Source organism: Salvelinus sp. IW2-2015, unplaced genomic scaffold, assembly GCF_002910315.2.
Source record: "Salvelinus sp. IW2-2015 unplaced genomic scaffold, ASM291031v2 Un_scaffold3335, whole genome shotgun sequence".
Classification (NCBI taxonomy): domain Eukaryota; kingdom Metazoa; phylum Chordata; class Actinopteri; order Salmoniformes; family Salmonidae; genus Salvelinus; species Salvelinus sp. IW2-2015.
Window position 1 is genome coordinate 41461 of NW_019944619.1, and position 25806 is coordinate 67266.

Sequence of the window (25806 nt, forward strand, 5' to 3'; positions counted from 1 at the left end):
TGAATGCATCCTGGAAGACAGGGCTGCCTGRCAGGCGCTGTTCAGGGCTTAAATGCCCCACTAGCGCTGAGAACTATCGGTAGGTCTACATCCAGTAGATCTACTCACGACCTCTAGTGGCTCTTTGAAGGAAACAAGACATTCAGACGCAGTAGTGTACCTCAGATGGCCGTACCTGGGTAAACCTACATTGATTGATGTAAAACCACATAGTCAGTTCCAAAATAATTTGTACCCTTGATAAAGATGAGCAAAAAATAAACTGAATAAAATAAATACTAAGCTATATTATTATATCCTAAATATATATAATTTTACACTAATAGAATTGCTCAGAGAAAGAGTTTTTGTTAAATAAATCTCTCAAAGAGATTTAAATATTCCAGCATCCTCCCCTTGCGAGGATAACGACACTAAGGCTTTTTATGAGATTTTTATGTTTAATGAAATTGAGGACTTGAACCCCATTGAAAACCTGTGGTTTGAATTGAAGAGGCCAGTCCATAAAGGCAGACCGAAGGATATTAAGGATCTGGAAGGATTCTGCATGGAGGAATGGTCTAAGATCCCAATGTGTTCTCCAGTCTCATAAAACCTTTTAGAAAAAGGCTCAGTGTCATTATCCTCATAAGAGGAGGGTGCTGGAGTATTAAAAACCAAGAGTAACAATCAATTTGACCCGTCTTTTAGAGATTTTTTTTGTGTTACTTGTTAAACAAAATCTATTTAGCTGAGGAATGTATTAGTATAAAATAATATAATTGTTATATATTTTTTGGCGCATACAATATAGCTCACTATTTATCAAGGGTGCCAATAATTTTGGACCTGACTCTATATGAATGTGCGATGTATAGCACCACCTAGTCTGTTTAATCATTGTGAAAAGGCATGAGAAACATCACACAAAAAAACTATTCCAAAAATCCAAATTGTATATTATTTTATTCTGGAAGAATTCTAAAATTGATTTTTTAGAAACTTAGGGACGGTTTTCAGTTTTTTACAATTCATCTTTTAATAAAATATTATTTTCAATATTGCTTTGGGTTGCTTTTAAAATGGATACCTGAAATTATCTATTTACAAAATTTGATTAGAATTGTGTTTTAACAGTGTATTTTTTTTACACCCCACTCCCTTAAACCGGACGTTCCTCGTACCCCCCAAAAAACACAAATTGTTGACATTAATAATAATTTGTTCTTTGTACAAAATACGTCTGTTTTACAACTTGAATCGAGTTTCATCTTCATATCAATTACATTGTGGGAGTATATACAGAGGGAAGTGGGACTCGTGTCATGTGATTTGGTGTGGCGCTTCGAGCATCTCCATGAGAAAGGTGTCTATGGGCGTGTCTCCTATCAGCTTGAAGAAGAACAGGTGCTCCAAACACTTGAGGCCTATGGAGCGCAGGGCGGGGAGACGCAGCAACAGTTTAGCAAACCTAGGAGGAGGGAGAGTCACAAGAAACAAAGATTAAAAACCTGGCTATGACCATGTCATAATATCATTATTATGTCATAATATCATTATTATGTCATAATATTCTTTCTTTGCTCATTGTCCTCTTTTCAAGGAATGGCTCACTTTCCTGTAACTTTTTCCTCATGACCACAAATAAGTAAGAGTGCCCGATAGGTGTCCACAATATTAAAGGAAAACTATTTCTTTAAAATAAGTGGTCAATTCCAATGAGACAAGGGCAGTGATCAGACTATTGGTATGTGTTCGGTCTGTCGCAGTGTTGTGGTCAATTACAATCAGATTGTATTGGGATGTGTCCCGTCTGTAGCAAGGTTGGGGTCAATTACAATCAGATTGTATTGGGATGTGTCCCGTCTGTAGCAAGGTTGGGGTCAATTACAATCAGCTTGTATTGGGATGTGTCCGGTCTGTAGCAAGGTTGGGGTCAATTACAATCAGATTGTATTGNGTATTGGGATGTGTCCGGTCTGTAGCAAGGTTGGGGTCAATTACAATCAGATTGTATTGGGATGTGTCCGGTCTGTAGCAAGGTTGGGGTCAATTCTAATTGAAGTCAGTCAATTTAGGAAGTGATTTGAATATGAAAAAGTTTGACATAAATATCTTCTCCTTTTACAGCTTATTGAGAAGCTTATTGAGAATCTTATTGAGAAGTCAATTATTGAATTGGAATGTCAGTTTACTTCTTGAATTGACTGACCTCAATTCGATTTGACCCCAACCCTGTCTGTATGAGCTGTGAATACTGTACCTGCCGGGCTGGTCTGGGTACTTGGCTTTGGTGTAGGACTCCAGCGAGGCGTAGACCTTCTCCCTCAGCCCTTCCACCTCTGGTGGATTTGACAGGCCTTTTGCATCTGGAACAGCAGAGCATTTACAGTCAGTCTGATGCCTTTATAAATTTACCTTTTCTCAGAAACGGACTGGCCATAGGTCAGTTCAGGCAAATGCCAGATGGGCTGGTCCATCTTTAGGCCCGTGAGAGCCTGTCTAAATCTAGATTTTTGCATAGAATTATCATTATTTGGCTAATAATGAAGGCCTCTAGTGAACAAAAATGGCCGGTGTGGGGGGCCTTTAGAAAAACAATGGACTGGTGTGTTAGAACTGCCCGGGCTGATTTCTGATCCCAGTCCGCCCCTACCTTCTCCTGTTAGACAAATCCTCTCCTTCTCCACTTCAGTCAAACTGGATACTAGTCCTAGTCACTCACACCGGAACATTAAGATACAGGCATGCTGCCCGGTGAGCCATCACACCGACACCAACATTACAATGACTCATAGTAATATATTGTGGTTTCATGGGTCATGGGTCATGTCCGCTAACATGAAGACCATCCAGCCCAGACCACAAGGTCACATCCAATAATACATCAACAACCTCATTCCTTACCTCATACGCCACACAGAGAACACAGAAAAGTCATTTAACAAAGCAGTATCATAACTGTTGGTGTAACTAAGTAGACAGAGGTGTAATGCCCATAGGGGGCACCGGGGCACGTGCCCCCTCACATTAAAAAAAAATATATATTTGATATATATTTTTTCTCTGTAATACTACTAGCCACTTATAAATGTTATGACGTCGGCTTTAGCTAGCTCAGATAAGTTCCCAATCTCCCAACCTCATAACTAGATACCAAAAAGACATGTCAGATCTATCAATCAAGTTAGAGTAGCTAGCTTGTCTAACTATCTTAGCTAACATGCCTGCTGGCAAGGTTAGTAGAAAAGCAAGCAATAACTAAATGTACTGAATAAGACGCACATTTAGTTTCTTAAGGAAAAATAACCATCAGTCAGGAGGATACAGACAGCTCAAGAGGTTTGCTTAGATATGCACATAATGATGCCTCTAGATTGCAGGAAAAAAGCTGTGATCAGGTGTATGAAAAAAATCTAAATTCTCCAACTTAGCCATCCTCACGTACTTTGTGCCCCCTCAGAGTTTTTGGGGTGCTTGACGCCCCTGCGAGCAGCTATGACCCACTGACCTGGGTTGAAGAGGACGATGGCCCGTAGGCAGCCCAGCTCTGTCTTGTCCATCTGCATGTCTTTCATCTTAGACACCAACTCTGTCAGGACTCTGTCAAAGATGGAGCCCACTCCGGCACTGTGAGCACTACTTCTCTGGACGTGGAGACCCGTGGCCAATAGGATTCCGTCTTTTACCGTGACAGAGCGGTGTGAGAAGGACGCGATGAGGAGCTCGTTCCAGCCTGAACATAAAACAGATAAACACACAGGAATCTTTACTTGGCAACCAACGTCACTGCATGAATGCTAGGGTTTATCTACTGTTCGCTCTTAATTTCTCTCTCTCATCTCTCACTCTATCTTCAAATATCTCCTATTTTCTTCATGTATCTCTCTCTCTCTCTCTCTCTCTTTTTCTATCCCTCCCACTCTATCTTCAAATATCTCTCTCTCTCTCTCTCTCTCTCTCTCTCTCTCTCTCTCTCTCTCTCTCTCTCTCTCTCTCTCTCTCTCTCTCTCTCTTTCCTATCTGGCTATTAAAACGTCTTCAGCTCATTAGTGATGCGGTGTGATATTTCCTCTCCTGCATTTAGGGTTAGTGTTTGAAATATCCCACCAGCAGAGGTCAGCGTTGGGGTGTTTTTGAAAGAGTCATTGTTGCCAATATGTTCATTGCAGATATGGCTCTGGTGGGGAACTGGTTTATGCAATGACCAGGTCAGGTTGAATTTCGTTATAGGATGCAACATCGATATGAGAGAAAAAGGAGGTGCTGCAGTGGAAATCAGCCCGTTTTACTGACTCCTGACCAATTCTGCTATTTTTGGTTGTTTTTTACGCTGATCTTAACTTTATTTTTTTACATAATATCTCTGCCATTGTTTCCTATGACCGAAACAAGCTTCTGGAGATCAGAACGTAAAAGAGGCAGACGAGCCAGAATCCTGACGATGTTGGCGAGCAAATAAACTGCCTCTACCCTCCGTTCTGTTAGCGAACGTACGGTCACCGGAGAACAAACTGGAGGAGCTCTGTTCGAGACTATCCTATCAACGGGACCTGAAGAACTGTAATATTCTACGTTTCATAGAGTCGTGGCGGAACAAGGACATGGATAATATACAGTTAATCTTGCTGGCTTTTCCATTTCATCGTCAAGGCCGTTCGGCAGGCTCGGGTAAGATGAGGGGTGTTGTCGCTTTGTTAACAACAGCTGGTGTTATATTTTTTAATTTTAATTTTATTTAACCTTTATTTAACTAGGCAAGCCAGTTAAGAACAACTTTTTATTTACAATGACGGCCTACCCTGGCCAAACCCTAACCCGGATGATGCTGGGCCAATTGCGCGCCGCCCTATGGGACTCTCAATCACAGCCGGTTGTGATACAGCCTTGAATCGAACCAGGGTCTGTAGTGACGCCTCTAGCACTGAGATGCAGTGCCTTAGACCGCTGCGCCACTCGGGAGCTCAATTAAGCAGTTGTTTTTTGTTTTGAAACTAAACTTGTTCTCTTGTTCTCTGTTAATACATGTGGTAGTTACACAAAGCAAGAGTCCTCTGTTTGACGGAATAAAACGCAATAAAAAAGAACCAGTAATATAATGGTGTTAACCAAAGCTCAAACTTTACTCTAAAATCTAACTAAAAGTTATAATGGACTACGTCATCAATATACGCTACGGAAAAGGAAATATTGCTATGTGTCACGACTTCCGCCGAAGTCGGCTCTTCTCCTTGTTCGGGCGGCGTTCGGCGGTTGACGTCACCGGCTTTCCAMCCATCGCCGCTCCATTTTTCATTTATCCATTTGTTTTGTCTTGTTCCCTGCACACCTGGTTTTCATTCCCCAATCACACTACATGTATTTATTCCTCTGTTCCCCCTCATGTCTTTGTGTGAAATTATTTTGTGTTACGTGTCAATTTTGACGCGCTAGACTGGTGTTCGTTTATTCCGTGTTTATTCCGTGTTTACACACGAGGTATGTTTATTTGTTTGAACATAATTATTGTGACTGTTTGCGTGTTTTGCACTTTTGCCTATTGGCTGGAGGTTTCGACGCAGTGGCGTCCGTCTGTTGGTTTCTCCTGCCTCAATAAAGTGTGCGCCTGTTCACAACTCCCTGCTCTCCTGCACCTGACTCCGCTCCCAGTACGCACACCATTGACACTATGGAAAAATATTTCATAGTAATGTAATTGAATCTTGACAAAGAGGAATGATAACCAATTAAATCAAGCAAATATAATGTAGAACATCAAACAAAATACCAATGTGTAATGAATATTTATTTTGTTCCTACTTAATTTATCCAACTGTCCTTTGCCAATCTGCTTCATTATTTAGAAAATATCCCTATGTGAAAAATGCGGGGCAGACTTACGTTAGTATTTCATCAAATTCATTGATAAACTCCTTTTTTATCATAGGCTTATGAGTAAACTTCCCGCTAGCCATGATTGGCTAAGATAATGAGTGGGCTGGACATGTCGAAAAAGAGAGTTTGGATTGGTCTGCCATATAGCACGCGTCTGTCTATTGGGGCTGGTCAGTATGTCTAAAAAGAAATGTATTGCGTAAAACTGCATAAACCTAATGTAAAGTTAAAGTGTACTGTTAGCTAGCTAACATTAGCTGGCTGGCTCACTAGCTAACGTTATGTGTATGCTCTTCATTTTCTGGAGGACCAAGTTTTGAAATCAGTGGAATTCGAGTATGATAGCTAAGGAGATGGAGAAAACAACTGTCTGGATTACATCTTCAAACTAAGGGCAACCATGCATGGCATCAGACAGGAGACGTGTCCAACCATGATGTATACGGGTAATATAGTCTAGCTAGCTAGCTACATTTTCAGATATTACACGTTTCTGATTTTGTTGATAGACGTACTAGCTGGTAAATTCGCTCTGGCTATCTACTCCGATTTCAGACAACGGGTAAGATTTTCAGATATTACGTGTTTCTAATTTTGACATAAATTATTTACATTTCAAGTTAAAGTGTACTGTTAGCTAGCTAACGTTAGCTGGCTGCCTCGATAACTAACGTTACGTCATGAGTTGGGATTAATTGTTTACCTAGCTAGCTACCTAGCTACATTTCTTAACAAAAGACTCAGTGTGCCAGACCGCAGAATTTTTGAACGCTCAACACCTGTTGAATATGTCCGGTGTCAATAAAGTGTAATTCAATTGTTGCCAGCAGCACAGTTACAGTCACCAATGCTCTGGATAACATGAAAACAGCCTAACCAGCGCTGCTAAGGTGAGTAAAATGGTCAGAGTGGGGTGTTCTCTCATTATCCATCTGGAAGTAGCTAGCCAATGTTAGCCAGTTAGCTTGGGTGCTTGACTGTCGTTGTGAGGTCAGAGCTTTCGGACCAACTCTACTTATTGGCCAGAGCGTCCAGTGTGCGCTCTGAACGCAAAACGCTCTGAATTTACGAACTGACAATCTGACAGCACAGTTGCAGTAACCAACGCTTTGGATAACATAACAGCCTACCCAGCTCTGCTAGAGCGAGTAATGTTCAGTGAGCTGTTCTCTCTCTTAGATGTCTGGACGTAGCTGGCAAGTTAGTACAGAACGCTCGGATCAACCCTTAAAGAGATGGGTGGGGCTAAGGCTTAAGAGGGTGTGAACAATGCTGAATGGGTGTAGGCAAAGAAGGGCTCTCCAATAGTAGTACCAAAACATTGAAAGACGGTTTTATAAAAAATGAGTTAACAAGTTGATCAACTTTCAAAGCATAATTACTTTCCCATTGTTTCCTCAAATGCAGTGTATGATATACCATTTTGTAGCTCTGAGTCTCAACATGTATCCAATGTAAAAAACAGAAATTCAAATTTTGCTACATAAGACCGAATCCAGGTGGTGAGTCACAAATGAGTATTGCCCAGTAGCACTCACATCTGTAGCCATGAAATGCTTTGAAAAGCTGTTCATGGCCCACATCAACAACATCATCCCAGACACTCTGGACCCACTCCAATCTGCATACCGCCCAAACAGATCCCCAGATGACGCAATCTATATTGCACTGCTCACTGCCCTCTCCCACCTGAACAAGAGGAACACCTATGTGAGAATGCTGCTCGTCGACTACAGCTCAGCGTTGGGCCCTCAGATCCTCATGAAGTTCTACAGCTGCACCATTGTGAGCATCTTGATTGGCTGCTTCACCGGCAACTTTTTGGCATCTGACCGCAAGGAGCTACAGAGGGTAGTGCGTACAGCCCAGTACATCACTGGGGCTGAGCTCCCTGCCATCCAGGACCTTTATACTAGGTGGTGTCAGAGGAAGGACCTAAAGATTGCCAAAGACTCCAGCCACCCAAGTCATAGACTGTTCTCTCTGCTACCGCATGGCACGTGGTATCGGAGCGCCAAGTCTGGAACCAATAGGACCGTGAACAGCTTCTACCCCCCAGGCCATAACACTGCTAAATACACTGAACAGAAATATAAACGCAACATGCAACAACTTCAAACATTTTACAGAGTTACAGTTCATATCAGGAAATCAGTAAATTTAAATAAATTAGGCCCCTAGTCTATGGATTTCACATGACTGGGAATACCGATATACATCTGTTGGACGCCGGGAAAAAAAGGTAAGGGTGTGGATCAGAAAACCAGTCAGTATCTGGTGTGACAACCATTTGCCTCATGCAGCGTGACATCTCCCACAGAGTTGGTCAGGTTGTTGACTGTGGCCTGTGGAATGCTGTCCCACTCCTCTTCAATGGCTGTGTGAAGTTGCTGGATATTGGTGGGAACTGGAACATGTTGTCGATCCAGAGCATCACAAACATGCTCAATGGGTGACATGTCTGGTGAGTATGCAGGCCATGAAAGAACTGGGACATTTTCAGTTTCCAGGAATTGTGTACAGATCCTTGCGACATGGGGCCGTGCATTATCATGCTGAAACATGAGGTGATGGCGGCGGATGAATGGCACGACAGTGGGCCTCAGGATCTCGTCACCGTATCTCTGTGCATTCAAATTCCCATTCATAAAATGCAATTGTGTTCGTTGTCCGTAGCTTATGCGTGCCCATACCCCCACCGCCACCATGGGGCACTCTGTTCACAACGTTGACATCAGCAAACCACCCGCCCACACAACACCACACACGTTGTCTGCCATCTTCCCGGTACAGTTGAAACTGTTGAAAATGCATCCGTGAAGAGCACACTTCTATAGTGCGCCAGTGGCCATCAAAGTTGAGCATTTGCTCACTGAAGTCGATTACGACGGCCAACTGCAGTCAGGTCAAGACCCTGGTGAGGACGACGAGCACGAAGATGAGCTTCCCTGAGACGGTTTCTGACAGTTTGTGCAGAAATTCTTTGGTTGTGCAAACCCACAGTTTCATCAGCTGTCCGGGTGGCTGGTTTCAGATGATCCCGAAGGTGAAGAAGCCAGATGAGGAGGTCCTTGGCTGGCGTGGTTACAAGTGGTCTGTGGTCGTGAGGCTGGTTGGACATACTGCAAAATTCTCTTAAACGACATTGGAGGTGGCTTATGGTAGAGAAATTAACATTCAGTTCTCTGGCAACATCTCCAGTGGACATTCCTGCAGTCAGCATGCCAATTGCACTCTCCCTCAAAATATGAGACATCTGTGGCATTGTGTTATATGAAAAAACTGCACATTTTAACGTGCCCTTTTATTGTTCCCAGCACAAGGTGCACCTGTGTAATGATCATACTGTTTAATCAGCTTCTTGATATGCCACACCTGTCAGGTGGATGGATTATCTTGGCAAAGGAGAAATGTCTCACTAACAGGGATGTAAACAAAATTGCGCAAACATTTAGAGAAATAAGCTGTTTGTGCGTATGGAACATTTCTGGGATCTTTTTATTTCAGTTCCTGAAACATGGGACCAACACTTTACATGTTGCGTTTATATTTTTGTTCAGTGTCGTTAACCAATTAGCTCCCTGGACTATTTGCATTGACCCTTTTTCACTAACTCTACCGACTCATCACATACGCTGCTGCTACTGTTAATTATCTATCCTGTTGCCTAGTCACTTTACCCCTACCTACAGTTTGGACACACCTACTAATTTCTTTACTTTTTACTATTTTCTACATTGTAGAATAATAGTGAAGACATCGAAACAATGAAATAACACATATGGAATCATGTAGTAACCAAAAAAGTGTTAATCAATCGATTCTTCAAAGTAGCCACCTTTTTGCCTTGATGACATCTTTGCACACCCATGGCATTCTCTCAACCAGCTTCATGAGGATTTGTTTTTACACCTTTATTCAACGAGGCAAGTCAGTTAAGAACAAATTCTTATTTACAATGACAGTCTAGGAACAGTGGGTTACTTGCCTTGTTCAGGAGCAGAACAACATAATTTTTTACCTTGTCAGCTCGGGGATTCGATCTAGCAACCTTTCGGTTACTGGTCCAACGCTCTAACCACTAGGATACCTGCCACCCCACAATGCTAATTCCAACTAACAGAAATATAAAAACAAAACGATGATAAGTAGATGTTCTGTACCTGCTCGTAGTAGGATAACCTGGTCGTCTAAAGGCAGCTCTGAGAAGTGAGGGATCCTCTTAGCCCACTCCACCAGGGTGAACAGCTGTTTGTCTGCTGCCTGGCAGATGTTGGTGACTGGGTCGTTTGTCTGGACAGAAGATACAGACAGAGAATGTAAGATACAACCTATCTAAATCATATACCTTATGTATTGACATTAAATGGATCTCATTTACAGGAGGGTGGTGCTCTCTCATTTGCAGGAGGGTGGTGCTCTCATTTACAGGAGGGAGGTGCATTTACAGGAGGGAGATGCTCTCTCATTTACAGGAGGGGGATGCTCTCTCATTTACAGGAGGGAGATGCTCTCTCATTTACAGGAGGGAGATGCATTTACAGGAGGGTGGTGCTCTCATTTACAGGAGGGAGATGCTCTCTCATTTACAGGAGGAAGGTGCTCTCTCATTTACAGGAGGGCGATGCTCTCTCATTTACAGGAGGGCGATGCTCTCTCATTTACAGGAGGGTGATGCTCTCTCATTTACAGTCCGTTAAAATAACATCAAATTGATCAGAAAAACAGTGTAGACATTTTTAATGTTGTAAATGACTATTGTAGCTGGAAACGGATGATTTTTTTAATGGAATATCTACGTAGGTGTACAGAGGCCCATTATCAGCAACCATCAGTCCCCATCAGTTTATCATTTTAAAAGGCTAATTGATCATTAGAAAACCCTTTTGCAAATATGTTAGCACAGCTGAAAATTGTTGTGCTGATTAAAGAAGCAATAAAACTGGCCTTCTTTAGACTAGTTGAGTATCTGGAGCGTCAGCATTTGTGGGTAGCATTTGTGGGCGGTAAATTAGTTAATAGACCAATAAGAAAGAGAGTTCCAAACCTCTCTGCCAATAACAGCTAGTTTTCAGTTTTCTCTCTCATCACTCAGAACACTCCCAGACAGTCTTAGCAAAATTCTTGCTTGAGAAAAAGCTATTTGCAGCAGTCACAGTAAGGTACTTAATTGTTACCCAGAAATGATTTGATAATGAGATAAAAACAGCTGCATTGGACCTTTAAGAAACACCTCTCTATGTCATCCTTACCGAGTTGCCAGGGCCTTCGTCTGCTGATGTCTCTGTCTTGGGTTCCACGGCAAGCTCTGCGTCCAGAATCTTATCGACGGGCATCTCCTCATTAAAACTACTGGTGGACTCCACCTCGTTCTCCCCCCGCTCCCTCCCCCGCTGCCTCTCCTCCTGCACCGCTGCATGGAGTCAGAGGGCCAATGTTAGAGGTTTCTGTATATCAACTTAACAGATCACACACATCCACAAGCATGACACTCGTGGTGCAACAAACACACCAGACAATCCACAACAATGGAAAGATTTATGCCAATCTATCAGACATTCCACAACCATTCCAAATGGACACGGAACAAGGAAACCTATTGGACACATTTACCACACAAGAGCACAACACAGCCTGTTGAGTCCACATGGTCCACATGGTCCACATGATCCACATGGTCCACATGGTCCACATGATCCACATGGTCCACATGGTCCACATGGTCCCACTCACACAGAACTACCCTACACATTCACTTCTCTCTCCAGATGAAATCCTGAGATTTAGTGAAGTCTGACCTCCCGACAACCTGCCCACTCGACTCCCATCCCCTCCTCCCTTCTCCAGACCATCTCTGGAGACCTTCTCCCATTCCTCACTTCCCTCATCCCTGACCACTGGCTGCGTTCCATCCTCATCAACTCATCCCTGACCACTGGCTGTGTTCCATCCTCATCAACTCATCCCTGACCGCTGGCTGCGTCCCCTCTGACTTCAAAATGGCCCGAGTCGCTCCCCTCCTCAAGAAACTAGCACTCGACTCATCTGACGTCAAAAACTACAGACCTGTATCCCTTCTTTCTTTCCAAAACACTTGAGCGTTCTGTTTCTGATCAACTCTCTCGCTATCTCTCTCAGAACGATCTTCCAGACCCGAACCAGCCAGGCTACAAGATGGGTCACTCAACCGAGACTGCTCTTCTCTGTGTCAAGACTGCTCTTCTCTGTGTCAAGACTGCTCTTCTGTGTCAAGACTGCTCTTCTCTGTGTCAAGACTGCTCTTCTCTGTGTCAAGACTGCTCTTCTCTGTGTCAAGACTGCTCTTCTCTGTGTCAAGCTCTCTCTCTGTGTTCACGGAGGCTCTCCGCACCGCCAAAGCTTACCCGTTTCCTCTGTTCTCATCCGTTTTTTCTCCCCTCGAGCTCGCTTGCGGGGAGGAGATCTTTGTGCTATACTCACGGCTTGTCTCAGGATGGTAAGGTCTGTTGATATCCCTCTAGTGGTATAGATCTTTGTGGGCTATACTCAGGCTTGTCTCAGGATGGTAAGGTCTGTTGATATCCCTCTAGTGGTATAGATCTTTGTGGGCTATACTCAGTCTTGTCTCAGGATGGTAAGGTCTGTTGATATCCCTCTAGTGGTATAGATCTTTGTGGCTATACTCAGGCTTGTCTCAGGATGGTAAGTCTGTTGATACCCTCTAGTGACATCATATGTCAGAGTCAAGGCCCGCGGGCCCACTCCGGCCCGCGAGAAGGTTTTTACGGGCCCCTGGGATGATCTTGATTTATTATTAGAACCGGCCCGCAGACCGCAGCAAGCCGGCAGCCCGCAGATCTTTTACACGCACCAATACTACATTTCCCACAATGCAACGGTGACGCACGAGCAGTAGCTGCTTCATTTCAATATTTATTGGCACAGCAGTCGTCAGCATCACAGTAAAATTAACTTTCAGATACCCATCAAAAAATGGCAAACGGAAGGTGGACACTGAGAACCGGGTTTCAAACAAGGTGGGAGTCGGAGTATATGTTCACGGAGGTAGCTGGAAAACCTGTGTGTCTTCTGTGTGGAGAAAGTGTGGCGGTACTGAAAGAGTATAATCTGAGACGACATTATGAAACGAAACACGCGGACAAAAAACAAGAATATGGACATGGAACCAAGGCTACAAAAGCAGAGGAATTAAAACGAGGCCCAAATCTCGACAGGCTCTGTTCAAAAAAGCCAAATCACAAGGCCAGGCTGCTGTCAAGCCAGTTTTATTTTGGCAGAAGAGATCGCTAAATCAGCCGCCATTTACGGAGGGGGATTTCATCAAAAACTGCATGATTAAAGTTTGTGACGAAGTTTGCCCAGAAAAAAGGCAACTCTTTTTAAATGTGAGTCTGAGCAGAAACACCATTGCCGAGAGAGTAGACCAGTTGTCCATCAATCTAAAAGAGCAGCTTGTGAAAAAGGGAAAAGATTTATTGCATATTCCTTGGCTGTGGATGAGAGCACGACATTTCTGACATTGCCCAGTTGTCAATTTTCATCCGCGGAGTGGACTCCAGCCTAAGCGTGACAGAGGAGTTTTTGGCTTTACGTCCTATGCATGCACAACTACGGGGCATGATTGTATGAAGAGGTGTCAAAGATGTGTAAATGAGATGGAGCTGCCTTGGAAAAACTCGTGGTTTGACAACCGACGGAGCACCTGCGATGTGTGGACACAGGAGCGACATGGTGGCGAAGATACGGGAAAAGATGCAAGAGGAAAACGCGACAGGTGAGCTGACAGCTTATCATTGTATCATACACCAGGAAGCGTTGTGCGGTAAAGCCTTGAAAATGGAGCATGTAATGAGCATCATCACGCGCACAGTTAACTTTACAGAGCCAAAGGTTTGAACACCGCCAGTTCAAGGCATTTTGACGGAGTTAGAAACGGAGCATGGTGATTTGCCTTATCACACAGAGGTGCGATGGCTAAGCCAGGGAAAGTGCTTCAAAAGATGTTTCGAGCTTCGTGAGGAGATTTGTCTGTTCTTGGACAGCAAAGGGAAGAACACAACACAACTCCGAGACGAAATGTTCTGTGTGAAATGGCTTTTCTGGTGTACATTACGAGTCATCTGAATGCAATAACTTGCAGCTGCAGGGTCGGGATCATTCATCTCTGATATGTACAGTACAGTGAAGGCATTTAAAACCAACTGACTCTGTGAGGACGCAGATGCGGAAAGAAATTTGAGCCACTTTCCCAGCTGCCAGACCATGAAAGAGAAGCTCTCTACCAGTGCGTTCCCGAGCGCACAGTTGGCTGATAAAATAGGTATGCTTGCCGCTGACTTTCGACGCCGATTTGCTGACTTTGAACACAAAAAAGCAGGTTGAACTGCTCGGTAACCCATTTGCTGGTGACGTGGAAACTCACCACCAAACCTCCAAATGGAGTTGATTGACCTCCAAGCAATGATGCACTGAGGGCAAAATATGCGGCAGTGGGTGCTGCGGAGTTCGCCCGTTTCCTCCCCGACACAATGCCCCAGCTGCGCATCCAGGCTGCTCAAACGTTGTCTATGTTTGGCAGCACATACCTGTGTGAACAACTGTTTTCTTTGATGAACCTGAACAAAACATCACACAGAAGTCGACTTACTGCTGAACACCTCCACTCAATTCTGAGATTTCCTCAGCTCAGAGCCTTACCCCGAACATTGATAAATTGAAAAGATGGACACCACCAAGTATCACCCTCAACCTCAAACAAGTGAACATTACTGTGCAATCACATATTTAGAGTTTTTACTCAGTTCAAGTTTAAAAGTTAAAGTTTAATATTGTTTTCACTGCATGTTACTTCTCCTTAAACAAAGTGTTGTTTTTGATTAATAGATTTTTGCACTTTATTTTATTGTATTTCAATCCAATTATATTTTAAAAATATTTCAGTTGAGTGGATGATAGAAAATTGCTATTATTGTTTTTTTCTTTGAAGTAAATTTAGCCCACTTTGCTAAAATAGAAAATATAGGCTACTGATGGTGCCTTAATACCGGTTTCTTTCATTTATGTTCATGTTATGGGGATTTTTATATAAAGGAAATTGTCTTTTGTGTCTGTTGAAAATTAAAGATTACTGACAGAGCCATAAGAAAATATTGCTTTATTATCTGATCATATTGGAATATATTGTTAGGTTTTCAGTAGGTTCAATTAGGTTCCTAGACTATATGCCGTCATTTAAAATTTTTCAATGACATTCGAACAGTCCGGCCTCGCTTGTAGCTAACATTTTTATTTGGCCCTCCGTCCATTTGACTTTTGACACCCCTGCTCTAGTGGTATAGATCTTTGTGGGCTTATACGTCAGGTTGTCTCAGGATGGTAAGGTCTGTTGATATCCCTCTAGTGGTATAGATCTTTGTGGGCTATACTCAGGCTTGTCTCAGGATGGTACGGTCTGTTGATATCCCTCTAGTGGTATAGATCTTTGTGGGCTATACTCAGGCTTGTCTAAGAATGGTAATTTGGTGGTCTGTTGATATCCCTCTAGTGGTGTGGGGGCTGTTCTCTGGCAAAGTGGGTGGGGTTATATCCTGCCCGGTTGGCCCTGTCCGGGGTATCGTCGATAAGACAGGAGAATTACACCAGATATAACAGACTGACCCTAGCCTCCCACAACATAGACTATTGCAGCATAGATACTGGAGGCTGAGACAGGGGTGGGTCGGGGCACACTGTGGCACCGTCACAGAGAAGAGCAGTCTTGACACAGAGAAGAGCATGTTGCAGGGGGCTAGGGTCAGTCTGTTAATATCTGGTGTAATTCTCCTGTCTTATCTGGTGTCCTGTGTGAATTTAAGTATGCTCCCTCTAATTCTCTCTCTCTCCTCCCGGGGGACCTGAGACCTAGGATCATGCCTCAGGACTACCTGACCTATTGACTCCTGGCTGTCCACAGTCCACCTGGTCGTGCTGCTGCTCCAGTTTCAATTGTTCTATGGAACCATGACCTGTTCACCGGACATGCTACCTTGTCCCGGATCTGCTGTTTTCGTCTCTCTCTCTCTCTACCGCACCTGCTGTCTCGACCTCTGAATGCTCGGCTATGAAAAGCCAACTGACATTTACTCGGCGCAGGTCTTGACTACTGCAACTCGCTGTTGGCTGAGCTCCCAACTTGTGACATCAAACCCCTGCACTTATCCAGAACGCTGCAGCCCGCCTGGTTTACAATCTTCTCAAGTCACCCAGCTCCTCCACACACTCGACTGGCTTTCAGTCGGAGCTCACATCCACTACAAGACCATGGTTCTTACCTACGGAACAGCAACAGGAACTGCCCCTCCCTACCTTCAGGCTCTGCTCAAACCCTACACCCCAACCTGAGCACTCCACCTCAGGTCTCTTGGTCCTCCCACCCCTACGTGAGGGCAACTCACGCTCAGCCCAGTCCAAGCTCTTTGTCACGACTTCCGCCGAAGTTGGTGCCTCTCCTTGTTCGGGCGGCGTTCGGCGGTCGACGTCACCGGCTTTCTAGCTGCCACCGATCTACGTTTCTTTTTCCATTTGTTTTGTCTTGATTGTACACACCTGGTTACCTGGTCCATTACGTTATCATTTATTCCCTATTTAACCCTTCGGCTTCCCACATGGTTTTGTGCGTGTTTGTTCTTTGTTAAAGTAGTCGCTCTTTTGTGTCGAGCTGGAATATTTTCCCTGTATGGAATTGTTTGTGAATTTTCCCGAGTAAGTAGACTTTTACTCAGTTCTGTGTCCTGCGCCTGACTCCGTTCCTACCCGCGCACACTGCGACTCTGACACTCTTCTCTTCCTGGCACCCAAGTTGGAACCAGCTCCCCTGAAGTTAGGACAGCAGAGTCCATGCCCCTCTTCGAAAATATCTGAAACTCATCAAACGTATCTTAAATAATCCTCTTCCTCACTCACCCCAAAAACCCCCCCCCCCCCCCACCTGAACCAGCACTTGACCCCTGCTCTCTACCTCTGACTTCTGACTACTCTACTGAGGGAAAATGTTCTTTTCTATGCCTGATATGTGGTATGTCCACCCTAGATCTGAAGATAAATGTACTAACTGTAAGTCGCGCTGAGATAAAGCCACGCGGAATGACTAAAGTGTCAAAATGTAACATACCAACACATACCAATGAATACCCATACATTTACAGATCCACCCCCACACACTCACAAGGAGCACGCAACCTCCCCTCCTCTCTACATGCAGACACAACCCTCCTTCCCCCTCTCTACATTGCAGACACAACCTCTCCTCTCTCTACATGCACACAACCTCCCTCTACTTCTCTACATGCAGACACAACCTCCCTTCCTCCTCCTACTCTACATGCAGACACAACCTCTTCCACTATACCCTCCTCCTCTCTACATGCAGATCTACAACCCTCACATAACCCCTCCTTCCTCCTCTCTACAGCAGACAACAACCTCCTCCTCCCTCTACATGCAGACACAACTCCCTCCCTCCTCCGTCTTACATGCAGACACAACCTCTCCCTCTCTACATGCAAGACACACCCCCTCCTTCCTCCTCTCTACAGCAGAACACAACCTCCCTCTCCTTCTCTACATGCAGCCCACCTCCCTCTCCTCCTCTCTAACATGCAGACACAAACCTCCCCTCCTCTCTACATGGCCAGAACCCAACCCACCCCCGCCTCTCTTCTACAATGCAGACACACCTCCCTCCCTCCTCCTCTCTACATGCAGACACAATCCTCCCCCCCCCTCCTTCATCGCTCTCTACTACCACTTACACACAACCTTCTCTCTTCATGCCTATGGCTAGGCCACTTCTGGTACGAACAGATTGCACGGTTCGCTGTCGTTTGGTCATCTCAGCCACTCCTTGCCTGTTCGGACACGTTATAGGTGAGGTCTTTCCGGATGGTTCTCTTGAAGAAGCCTTTGCAGCCTTCCACAGCTTGTACACGCTAGTGTTCCTGGGTGAACAAAATCAAAACATAACATTCACTGCTACCGAGAAAAAACTGCTCCTATAATCGTAATACTGTTAATTCAATTCATTAGTCCATTTGGTTAATTGAGAGAGGACTGAGAGAAAGAATCAGCAATGGAGGTAATTCACAAAATCTAAATACTATTGAATAACCTCCCGAATAGCAAACACAGTGGGAGTGCTGCCTCCTGTATAACAGGGGCTGGGCAAGGGTCCTATTGCTGCTACAGGGGCTGGCAAGGTCCTATGCTCTTAAAGGGCTTGGGCAATGTCCTATTGCTGCAACAGGGGCTGGCAAGGGTCCAATTGCGCACAGGGGCTGGGCAAGGGTCCCTATTGTGCTGCAACAGTGGGCTGGGCAAGGTTCCTATTGCTGCTACAGGGGGCTGGCAGGGTCCTATTGCTGCCACAGGGGCTGGTGTTAGGGCCTATTGATGCTATAGGGCTGGCAAGGGTCCTTATTGATCTCTACGGGCTGGCAGGTCCTATGCTGGCTTCAGGGGCTGGGCTAGGGTCCTATTGATGCTATAGGGGGGCAAGGGTCATATTGGTTGCGTATAGGGGCTGGGCAAGGTGTCCTATTGCTGGCTACAGGGGCTTGGCAAGGTCCTATTTCTGAGCTACATGGCTGGCAAGTACTATGCTGCTAAGGGGGGCTGGCAAAGGTCCATTGCTGCTATAGGGGCTGCGGTAGGGTCTATGTGTACAGGGGCTGGCAAGGTCCTTATTGGCTGTACAGCTGTGGGCAAGGGTCTATTGCTGCTACAGGGGCTGGGCAAGGGTCCTATTCGCTGCTACAGGGGCTGGAAAGGCGTCTTTGCTGCAACGTGGGCTGGCGCAAGGTCCTATTGCGAGCACAGGGGGCTGGGAAAGGTCCTATTGCTGCAACAGTGGCTGGCAAGGTCTATTTGCTGCTCAGGGGGTGGCAAGGGGTTCCTATTGCTGCAACAGGGGTGCGGCAAAGGGTCCTATTCTGCACAGGGGCTGGCAAGGGTCATTGCTGCAACAGGGCCCTGGGGCAAGGGTCTATTGCCTGCACCAGGGGCTGGCGCTAGGGCCCTATTGATGCATAGGGGGCGGGCTTGGGCCCTATTGAATGCTATAGGGCTGGGTTAGGTGCCTATTGCTGGCATAGGGGCTGGGCTAGGTCCTATTGCTGCTCAGGGGGGCAAGGGTCCTATTGCTGCTATAGGGCTGGCTAGGTCCTATTGCTGGGCAAGGTCCTATTCGCTACAGGGGCTGGGCGGTCCTTCTGCTGCACAGGGCTGGGCAAGGTCCTATTGCCTGCTACAGGGGCTGCGCAAAGGTCTCTATTCTGCTACAGGGGAGGGCATTGTCAAGGGCAAGGGCTATTGCTGCAAAGGGGGCTGGCAGGCCTATTGCTGCACAGGCTGCGGCTAGGCATCTATTCTGCACAGGGGCTGCTAGGACTTTGTATAGGGGCTGGCTTAGGCCCTATTGATGCTATAGGTCTGGGTAGGGCCCTATTATGCTATAGGGCGGGTTAGGGGTCCTAATTGCATGCTATAAGGCTGGGCCAAGGTCCTATTGCTGCTACAGGGCTGGCAAGGGTCCTATTGCTTGCTACAGTGGAGGCTTGCGCAAGGTGCAGCTTATTGCTGACTTAAGGGCTTGGGCAAGGCGTCCTCATTGCTGCTACACTGGGCTGGGGCAAAGGGTCCTATTCGCCTGCTACATGGGGCGTTGGGCAAGGGTCCTATTGCTCTACAGGGCTGGAGCCATGCGCACGGGGCAAGGCTATCTTCTAGGGGGTCTGGGTCTTGCTTACAGGAGGCTGGGCAAGGGTCCTATTGCGCACAGGGGCGGGATAGGGTCCTATTGCTCAAAGGGGCTGGGCTAGGTCCTATTGGCTGCTACAGGGGCTGGGCCAAGGCTTTGCACGGTGCTATCTCCTGCAACAGGGCTGGGCTAGGTCTATTTCTGCACAGGGCTGGCAAGGTCCTATTGCTGCTACAGTGGCTGGCAAGGGCCTATTGGCTGCTCACAGGGGGCTGGGCAAGGTTCCTATTGCTGCAACAGGGGCTGGAGGGCAGACAGGGCAAGGTCCTTCCAATCTGGCGGTCAATTGCTGCTACAGGGGCAGGGCAAGGTTCTATTGCTGCAACAGGGGGCTGGGCAAGGGTCCTATTGCTGTCACAGGGGGCTGGGCAAGGGTTCTATTGCTGCAACAGGGGCTGAGCGCTAGGGCCCTATTTGCTTGCAACAGGGGCTGCGTAGGTCTATGCTTGCAACAGCGGCTGGCTAGGCCCTAATTGCTCTCTATAGCGGGCTGTAGGGTCTATGTGCTAAGGGCTGGCAAGGGTCTTATTGCCTGCTATAGGGGGCTGGGCTAGGGCCCTACTTGGCTGCTACAGGGGCTGGGCCAGGGTCTATTGCTGCTACAGGGTGCGCAAGAGTCCTATTGCTGCTACAGGGCTGGGCAGGTTCCTATTGTGCACAGGGCTGGGCAAGGGTCCTTCCTGCTGCTACAGGGCTGGGGCAAGGGTTCCTATTGCTGCACAGTGGGCTGGGAAAGGGTCCATGCGCTTGCACAGGGGGTTGGCAAGGTCCTATTGCGCAACATGGGGCTGGGCAAGGGTTCCTATTCTGCAACAGGAGCGCCTGGCAAGGTCCTAATTGCGTGCAACAGGGGGCTGGGCCTGCCCATTGTGATGCTATAGGGGCTGGATAGGCCCTATTGCTGCCTACAGGGTGCAGTGCAAGGTCCTATCTGCTACCAGGTGCCCAGGGCTTTGTGCACAGGTGCGTCTATTGCTGCATACAGGGGCTGGCAAGGGGTCCTATTGGCTGCTACAGGGGAAGTGGGCAAGGGTCCTATTGCTGCACGTGGCTGGGCAAGGTCCATTCTTCACAGCCTGGTTCTGCTTACAGGGGTTGGCTAGGTCCTATTTGCTCAGACAGGGCTGGGGCAAGGGTCCTATTGTGCAACAGGGGGAGCTTGGCAAGGGTCCTACTTGCTGCAAACAGGGGCTGGGCTAGGGCCCTGATTGAAGCATAGGGGGCTGGGCTTAGGGCCCTATTGATGCTATAGGGCTGGGTTAGGCCATTGCTGCTATATGGGGGCTGGGTAGGCGCTATTGCTTGCTCAGGCGTGGGCCAAGGGCCCTATTGATGCTATAGGGCGGTGGCTTAGGGCCCTATTGATGGCCTATAAGGGACTGGTTGTGGTCCTATTGCGCGTATAGGGGTGGCTGGGTCCTATGTGTCCTATGCGCAAGCCATGGCAGGGTTTTGCTGTACAGGGGGCTGGGCAAGTCTATTGCTGCTACAGGGGCTGGGAAAGGGTCCTATTGGCTCTACCAGAGAAAGGGCTGGGCGAAGGGGTCCCTATTGCTGACTACCAGGGGGCTGGGCAAGAGGTCCTATGCGCAACAGGGCGGCTAGGGGCACTTTGTGCAACAGGGGCTGAGCTAGGGGTCTATTGCTGCAACAGGGGGCTGGCAAAGGGTCCTGTGCTTGCTACAGGGCTGGGCAGCGGTCCTATAGCTGCCTAAAAGGGGCTTGGGCAAGGTCCTATTGCTGCTACAGGGGCTGGGCAAGGGTCCTATTTGCTTCTACAGGCGGGTGGGCAAGGGCTAATGCTGCAAACAGTGGGTGGGCAAGGCTCCCTATGCTGATACACAGGGGCGGGCAAGGTCTATGCTGCAACAGGGGCTGGCAGGGTCCTATTGCTTGCTACAGGGGTTGGGCAAGGTCTATTGCTGCAACAGGGGGGCTGAGGCTAGGGCCCTATTGCTGCAACAGGGGCTGGCTAGGGTATTGCGCAACAAGGGGGGCTGGGCTAGGGCCCTATTGCTGCTATAGGGGTGGCTAGGGTCCTGATTGCTGCAACAGGGTGGGCAGGTCTTATTGCTGCTATAGGGGGCTGGGCTAGGGGTCTATTGCTTGCTACAGGGGCGTGGGCAAAGGGTCCTATTTGCTTGCTACAGGGCTGCAGGTCCTATTGTGCTACAGGGGCTGGCAGGGTCCCCCTATTGCACTGCACAGGGGGCTGGGCAAGGGTCTTCTGCTGCACAGGGTGGTGGCAAGGGGTCCTATTGCTGCAACAGGGGGCTGGCAAGGTCCGTATTGCTGCTACGGGGCTGGGCAAGGGTCCTTCTGCTGCAACAGGGCTGGGCAAAGGTTCCTATTGCTGCAACAGGGGGTGGGCTAGGCCCTATTGATGCTATAGGGGGCTGGGCTAGGGCCTATTGATCTATAGGGGGCTGGGTTAGGTCCTTTGCTGCTATAGGGGGCTGGGCTAGGGTCCTATTCTGCTGCTACAGGGGCTGGCAAGGGTCTCTATTGCTGATACAGGGGCGTGGCAGTATTCTTAAGGGCTCAGCTATGCTGCGATACAGGGGCTGGGCAAGGGTTCCTATTGCTAGCTCGAGGGGCTGGGCAAGGGTCTATTTGCTGCACAGGGTGGGCTGGGTCAATGCGCAAATGGGTCGGCAAGTATGCTGCTACAGGGGCGGGCACAGTCCTATTGCTTGCAACAGGGGCTGGGCAAGGGTCCTATTGCTGCTAAGGGGCTGGCACGGGTCCTATTGCTGGCAACAGGGGGCTGGGTAAGGCCCATTGCTGCAACAGGGGGCTGGCTAGGGCCTATTGTTGCAACAGGGTGTGGGCAAGGTCCTATTTGCAAACAGGGGCTGGGCTACGGCCCTATGCTTATAGGGGCCGTGCTAGGCCCTATTGATGCTAATAGGGGGCGGGTTAGGTCCAGTGGGGAGGTTGTGGCCCTATTCTTACCTGATGATCGGTTCCACCAAGGCACATACGTGTTTGGACCATGCCTCCAGGACTGGTGCGTTGTTAGTTGATGTCCCGGAGGATTCTGCAGCCGAGGGAGGGTTGATTCTCTGGTGCTACTGACCACTGTTATCTGGAGCGAGGGAGGAAAAGGAGCAAGAACAGGGGGAGAAAAGAGATGGATGGGATGGGTAGAGAGAGTAAGAGTGGAGGAGAAGTTAGGAAAAACGTAGAGTGAGTGAGTCCGTCTGTTCTCTTTATGTCTAAAAATCGTCCCTCCCCTCTCCCGCCCTCTTCCCTCTCTCCGGCCTCTTCCTTGTCTCCCCTCTTCCTCTCTCCCCCTTTCCTCTCTTCCTCTTCTCCCCCTCTTCCTCTCTCCCTCTTTCTTTTCCTCCGTTTCACCACCACAGGTGTGGGTATGAAGTGGTGAGGCAGCGATCCACATGACTGATCAAAGAGAGTGTCTGTGTTTCTCGTTAGTGCGAGGCAGGATCACATGATGATCAAGAGAGTGTCCTGTGTTTCCTCCTGTTTATGCCGATGGCAGCGATAAACTGACAGGATGCTGTGTTTCTTTAGTCGGCGATCAACATGACTCAAAGAGAGTGTCTGTGTTCCTCCTGTTTATGGCCGACGGCAGCGATCACATGGACTGGATCAAGAGAGTGTCTGTGTTCCTCTGTTGTCGCGAGGCAGCGATAACATGATGTCAAAGAGAGTGTCTGTGTTTCCTCCTGTTTAGTGGCCGAGGATGCGTCACCATGAATGAGTCAAAGAGAAGTGTCTGTTTCCTCTGTTAGTGGCAGGCAGCGATTCACATGACTGCATCAAAGAGAGGTCTGTGTTTTCCTCTGTTAGAGTGGGCCGAGCAGCATACATTTGACTGATCAAAGAGAAAGTGTCTGATGTCCTCTGTTTGGCCGAGCAGCGATCCACATGACTGATCAAAGAAGAGTGTCTGTGTTATTCCTCTGTTTAGTGGGCCGAGCTCGATCACATGAACTATCAAAGAGATGTCTTGTTTCCTCTGTTTAGTGGCCGAGCAGCGATCACATTGACTGATCAAAGAGATGTCTTGTTTCCTCTGTTTTAGTGGGCTGAGGCAAGCGATCACATGACTGACAAAGAGAGTGTCTGTTTCCTCTTTTAGTGGCCGAGGCACGTCAATGACTGATCAAAAGAGAGTGTCTGTGTTTCCTCTGGTTTAGTTGTCTGAGCAGCGCACAGACTGATCCAAAGAGAGGTCTGTGTTTCCTCTTGTTGTGGCTGAGGGCAGCATCACATGGACGATTCAAAGAGATGGTCTGTGTTCCTTTCTGTTAGTGGCTGAGCCACGATCACATGACTGATCAAAGAGAGTCTGGTTTTCCTCTGTTAGTGGCCGAGCAGCATCAACATGGATGACAAAGAGAGTGTCTGTGTTTCCTCTGTTAAGTGCGAGCCACCACCATTGCTGACAAAGAGAGTGTCTGGTTTCTCTGTTAGTGGCGAGCAGCATACCTGATTGATCAAAGAGATGTCTGGTTTCCTCTGTTATTAGGTGGCCGACGGCAGCGATCAACATGAAACATGATCAAAGAGAGTGTCTGGTTTCCTCTGTTTGTTGCTGAGGCACGATCACATGACTGATCAAAGAGAGTGTCTTGTGTTTCCGTTTAGGCTGAAGCAGCGATCCACTGACTGATCAGAGAGAGTGATCTGTGTCCTCTGTTTAGTCGAGCAACATTCCACATGACTGTCAGGAGTTCTGTGTCTTCCTCTGTCTTAGGGCGAGGCAGCGATCACTTGACTGAATCAAAGAGAGGTCTGTGTTCCTTCTGTTTAGTCCACGCAGCGATCACATGACTGATCAAAAGAGTGTCTGTGTTTTCCTCGTTAGTGGCTGACAGGATCACATGACTGATCAAAGAGATTCTTGTTTTCCTCTAGTACGTTTAGTTATGCAAGCTTCTAATGTTGTTTGACAGGAGTGGTTGACTGGTGAGCTGTGGGAGAAAGTGAGGCTTATCTCTCTCGGNTACTGGTCTGTGTTAATCTCTGTGAGTTTATCATGCAAGCTTCTAATGTATTGTTTGACAGGGTGGTGGACTGTGTGAGCTGTGTGGGAGGAGAGCGGAGCTGTCACGATTCCCAAGCTGCACTTCTCCCATTTCACCAGCAGAGAGAAGCGATAGGTACGTCAGCTTTAGGCAGGCACACGCACGGGATTTTATGGGTTCAATATATTAGTTTTGTCCAAAAAAGTTCAGTTGTAATTGTTGATTAGAAGGAAAATATATTCTGGTTAAGGCCACTTGTGTTATAAATCTTTTACCGGAGTTTCCTGAACAAACGTTTGGTCAAATGATATTTTTATGGGGCTCCTGATCGTCTTTCTGCACTTTGCACCTCTTGCCTCCTGTCGACCACTGAGTTGGCCCAGATACGATAACAGTGTGGTTATGAAATGTGTGATGTATGTGAGGGGTGAGCATGTGCTTGGGGCTGGTGTGGCATGCGCGGGTCTGTGTGTGTCCCCGACAGTCACAGACAAAGGCAGTCAACACTCGGGACCGTTACATATTGTGTGTATTTGGAGGGCTTGCCATATAGGACATCCTTTACAGGGCTGCAGACATTTCCTATAGTTGATTTATACAGCACTCTCTGTCTGTTATAATGGCTAGTCTGAACTAAGCTTTGACCCTTACCAGGAGACAACTGCAGGAGAGGCCTTTCTTATCTCTCCCTCTCCCGCTGTCTCTCTCTTCTCCCCCCTCTCTCTCTCTCTCCCTCCCCCTCTCATCTCTTCTACTCTCTCATCCCCCCTCACTCTCTCTCCCTCCCCCTCTCTCTCCCCCTCCCTCTCTTCTCTCTCTCTCCCTCCCCCCTCTCTCTCTTTCTCCCTCCCCCTCTCTCTCTCTTCCCTCCCCCTCTCTCTCTCTCCCTCTACTCCATCATCCTCTATTCGTTTTTTTCAGGTGGCCTAGAGTCAGTTGGCTGTTAAAGTACTTCAGTAAAAAATACTTAAAGTAACTAACTTAAAAGTAGTTTTGGGGGGTATCTGTACTTTATTTACTATTAATTTTGACAATTTACTTTTGCTCACTACATTCCTGAAGAAAATATTGTACTTTTTACATTCACCACTGTATCAAGAAAACATCCCTGTCATCCTACTGCGCTCTCATCTTGGCAGACTCACTAAACATAAATGCTTCATTTGG

At 47.2% G+C, this 25806-nt stretch overlaps 1 protein-coding gene across 1 annotated transcript; it reads right to left on the bottom strand.

Annotated features, from left to right (window-relative positions):
• Window positions 1-926: 926 nt before the first annotated feature.
• LOC112075675 (retinoic acid receptor RXR-gamma-A-like) lies at window positions 927-17814 on the bottom strand. The gene is made up of 6 exons (XM_070441011.1): window positions 17650-17814; window positions 11106-11266; window positions 10017-10146; window positions 3491-3715; window positions 2243-2348; window positions 927-1450 (listed from the first exon to the last, which is right to left on the bottom strand). The coding sequence occupies exons 1-6, from the start codon at window positions 17720-17722 to the stop codon at window positions 1303-1305; spliced, it is 843 nt and encodes a 280-aa protein (XP_070297112.1). The 5' UTR covers window positions 17723-17814; the 3' UTR covers window positions 927-1302.
• Window positions 17815-25806: the final 7992 nt, after the last annotated feature.

Coding starts and splice junctions, on each gene's coding strand:
- LOC112075675 (XM_070441011.1), bottom strand. CDS start 17,722: ATGACCAAACGACAGCGAACCGTGCAATCTGTTCGTACCAGAAGTGGC. Junction 11,267..17,649: donor CATAGGCATGAAGAGAGAAG/GTTGTGTGTAAG, acceptor GACTCCATGCAG/CGGTGCAGGAGGAGAGGCAG. Junction 1,451..2,242: donor TACCCAGACCAGCCCGGCAG/GTACAGTATTCA, acceptor CCCTCCTCCTAG/GTTTGCTAAACTGTTGCTGC.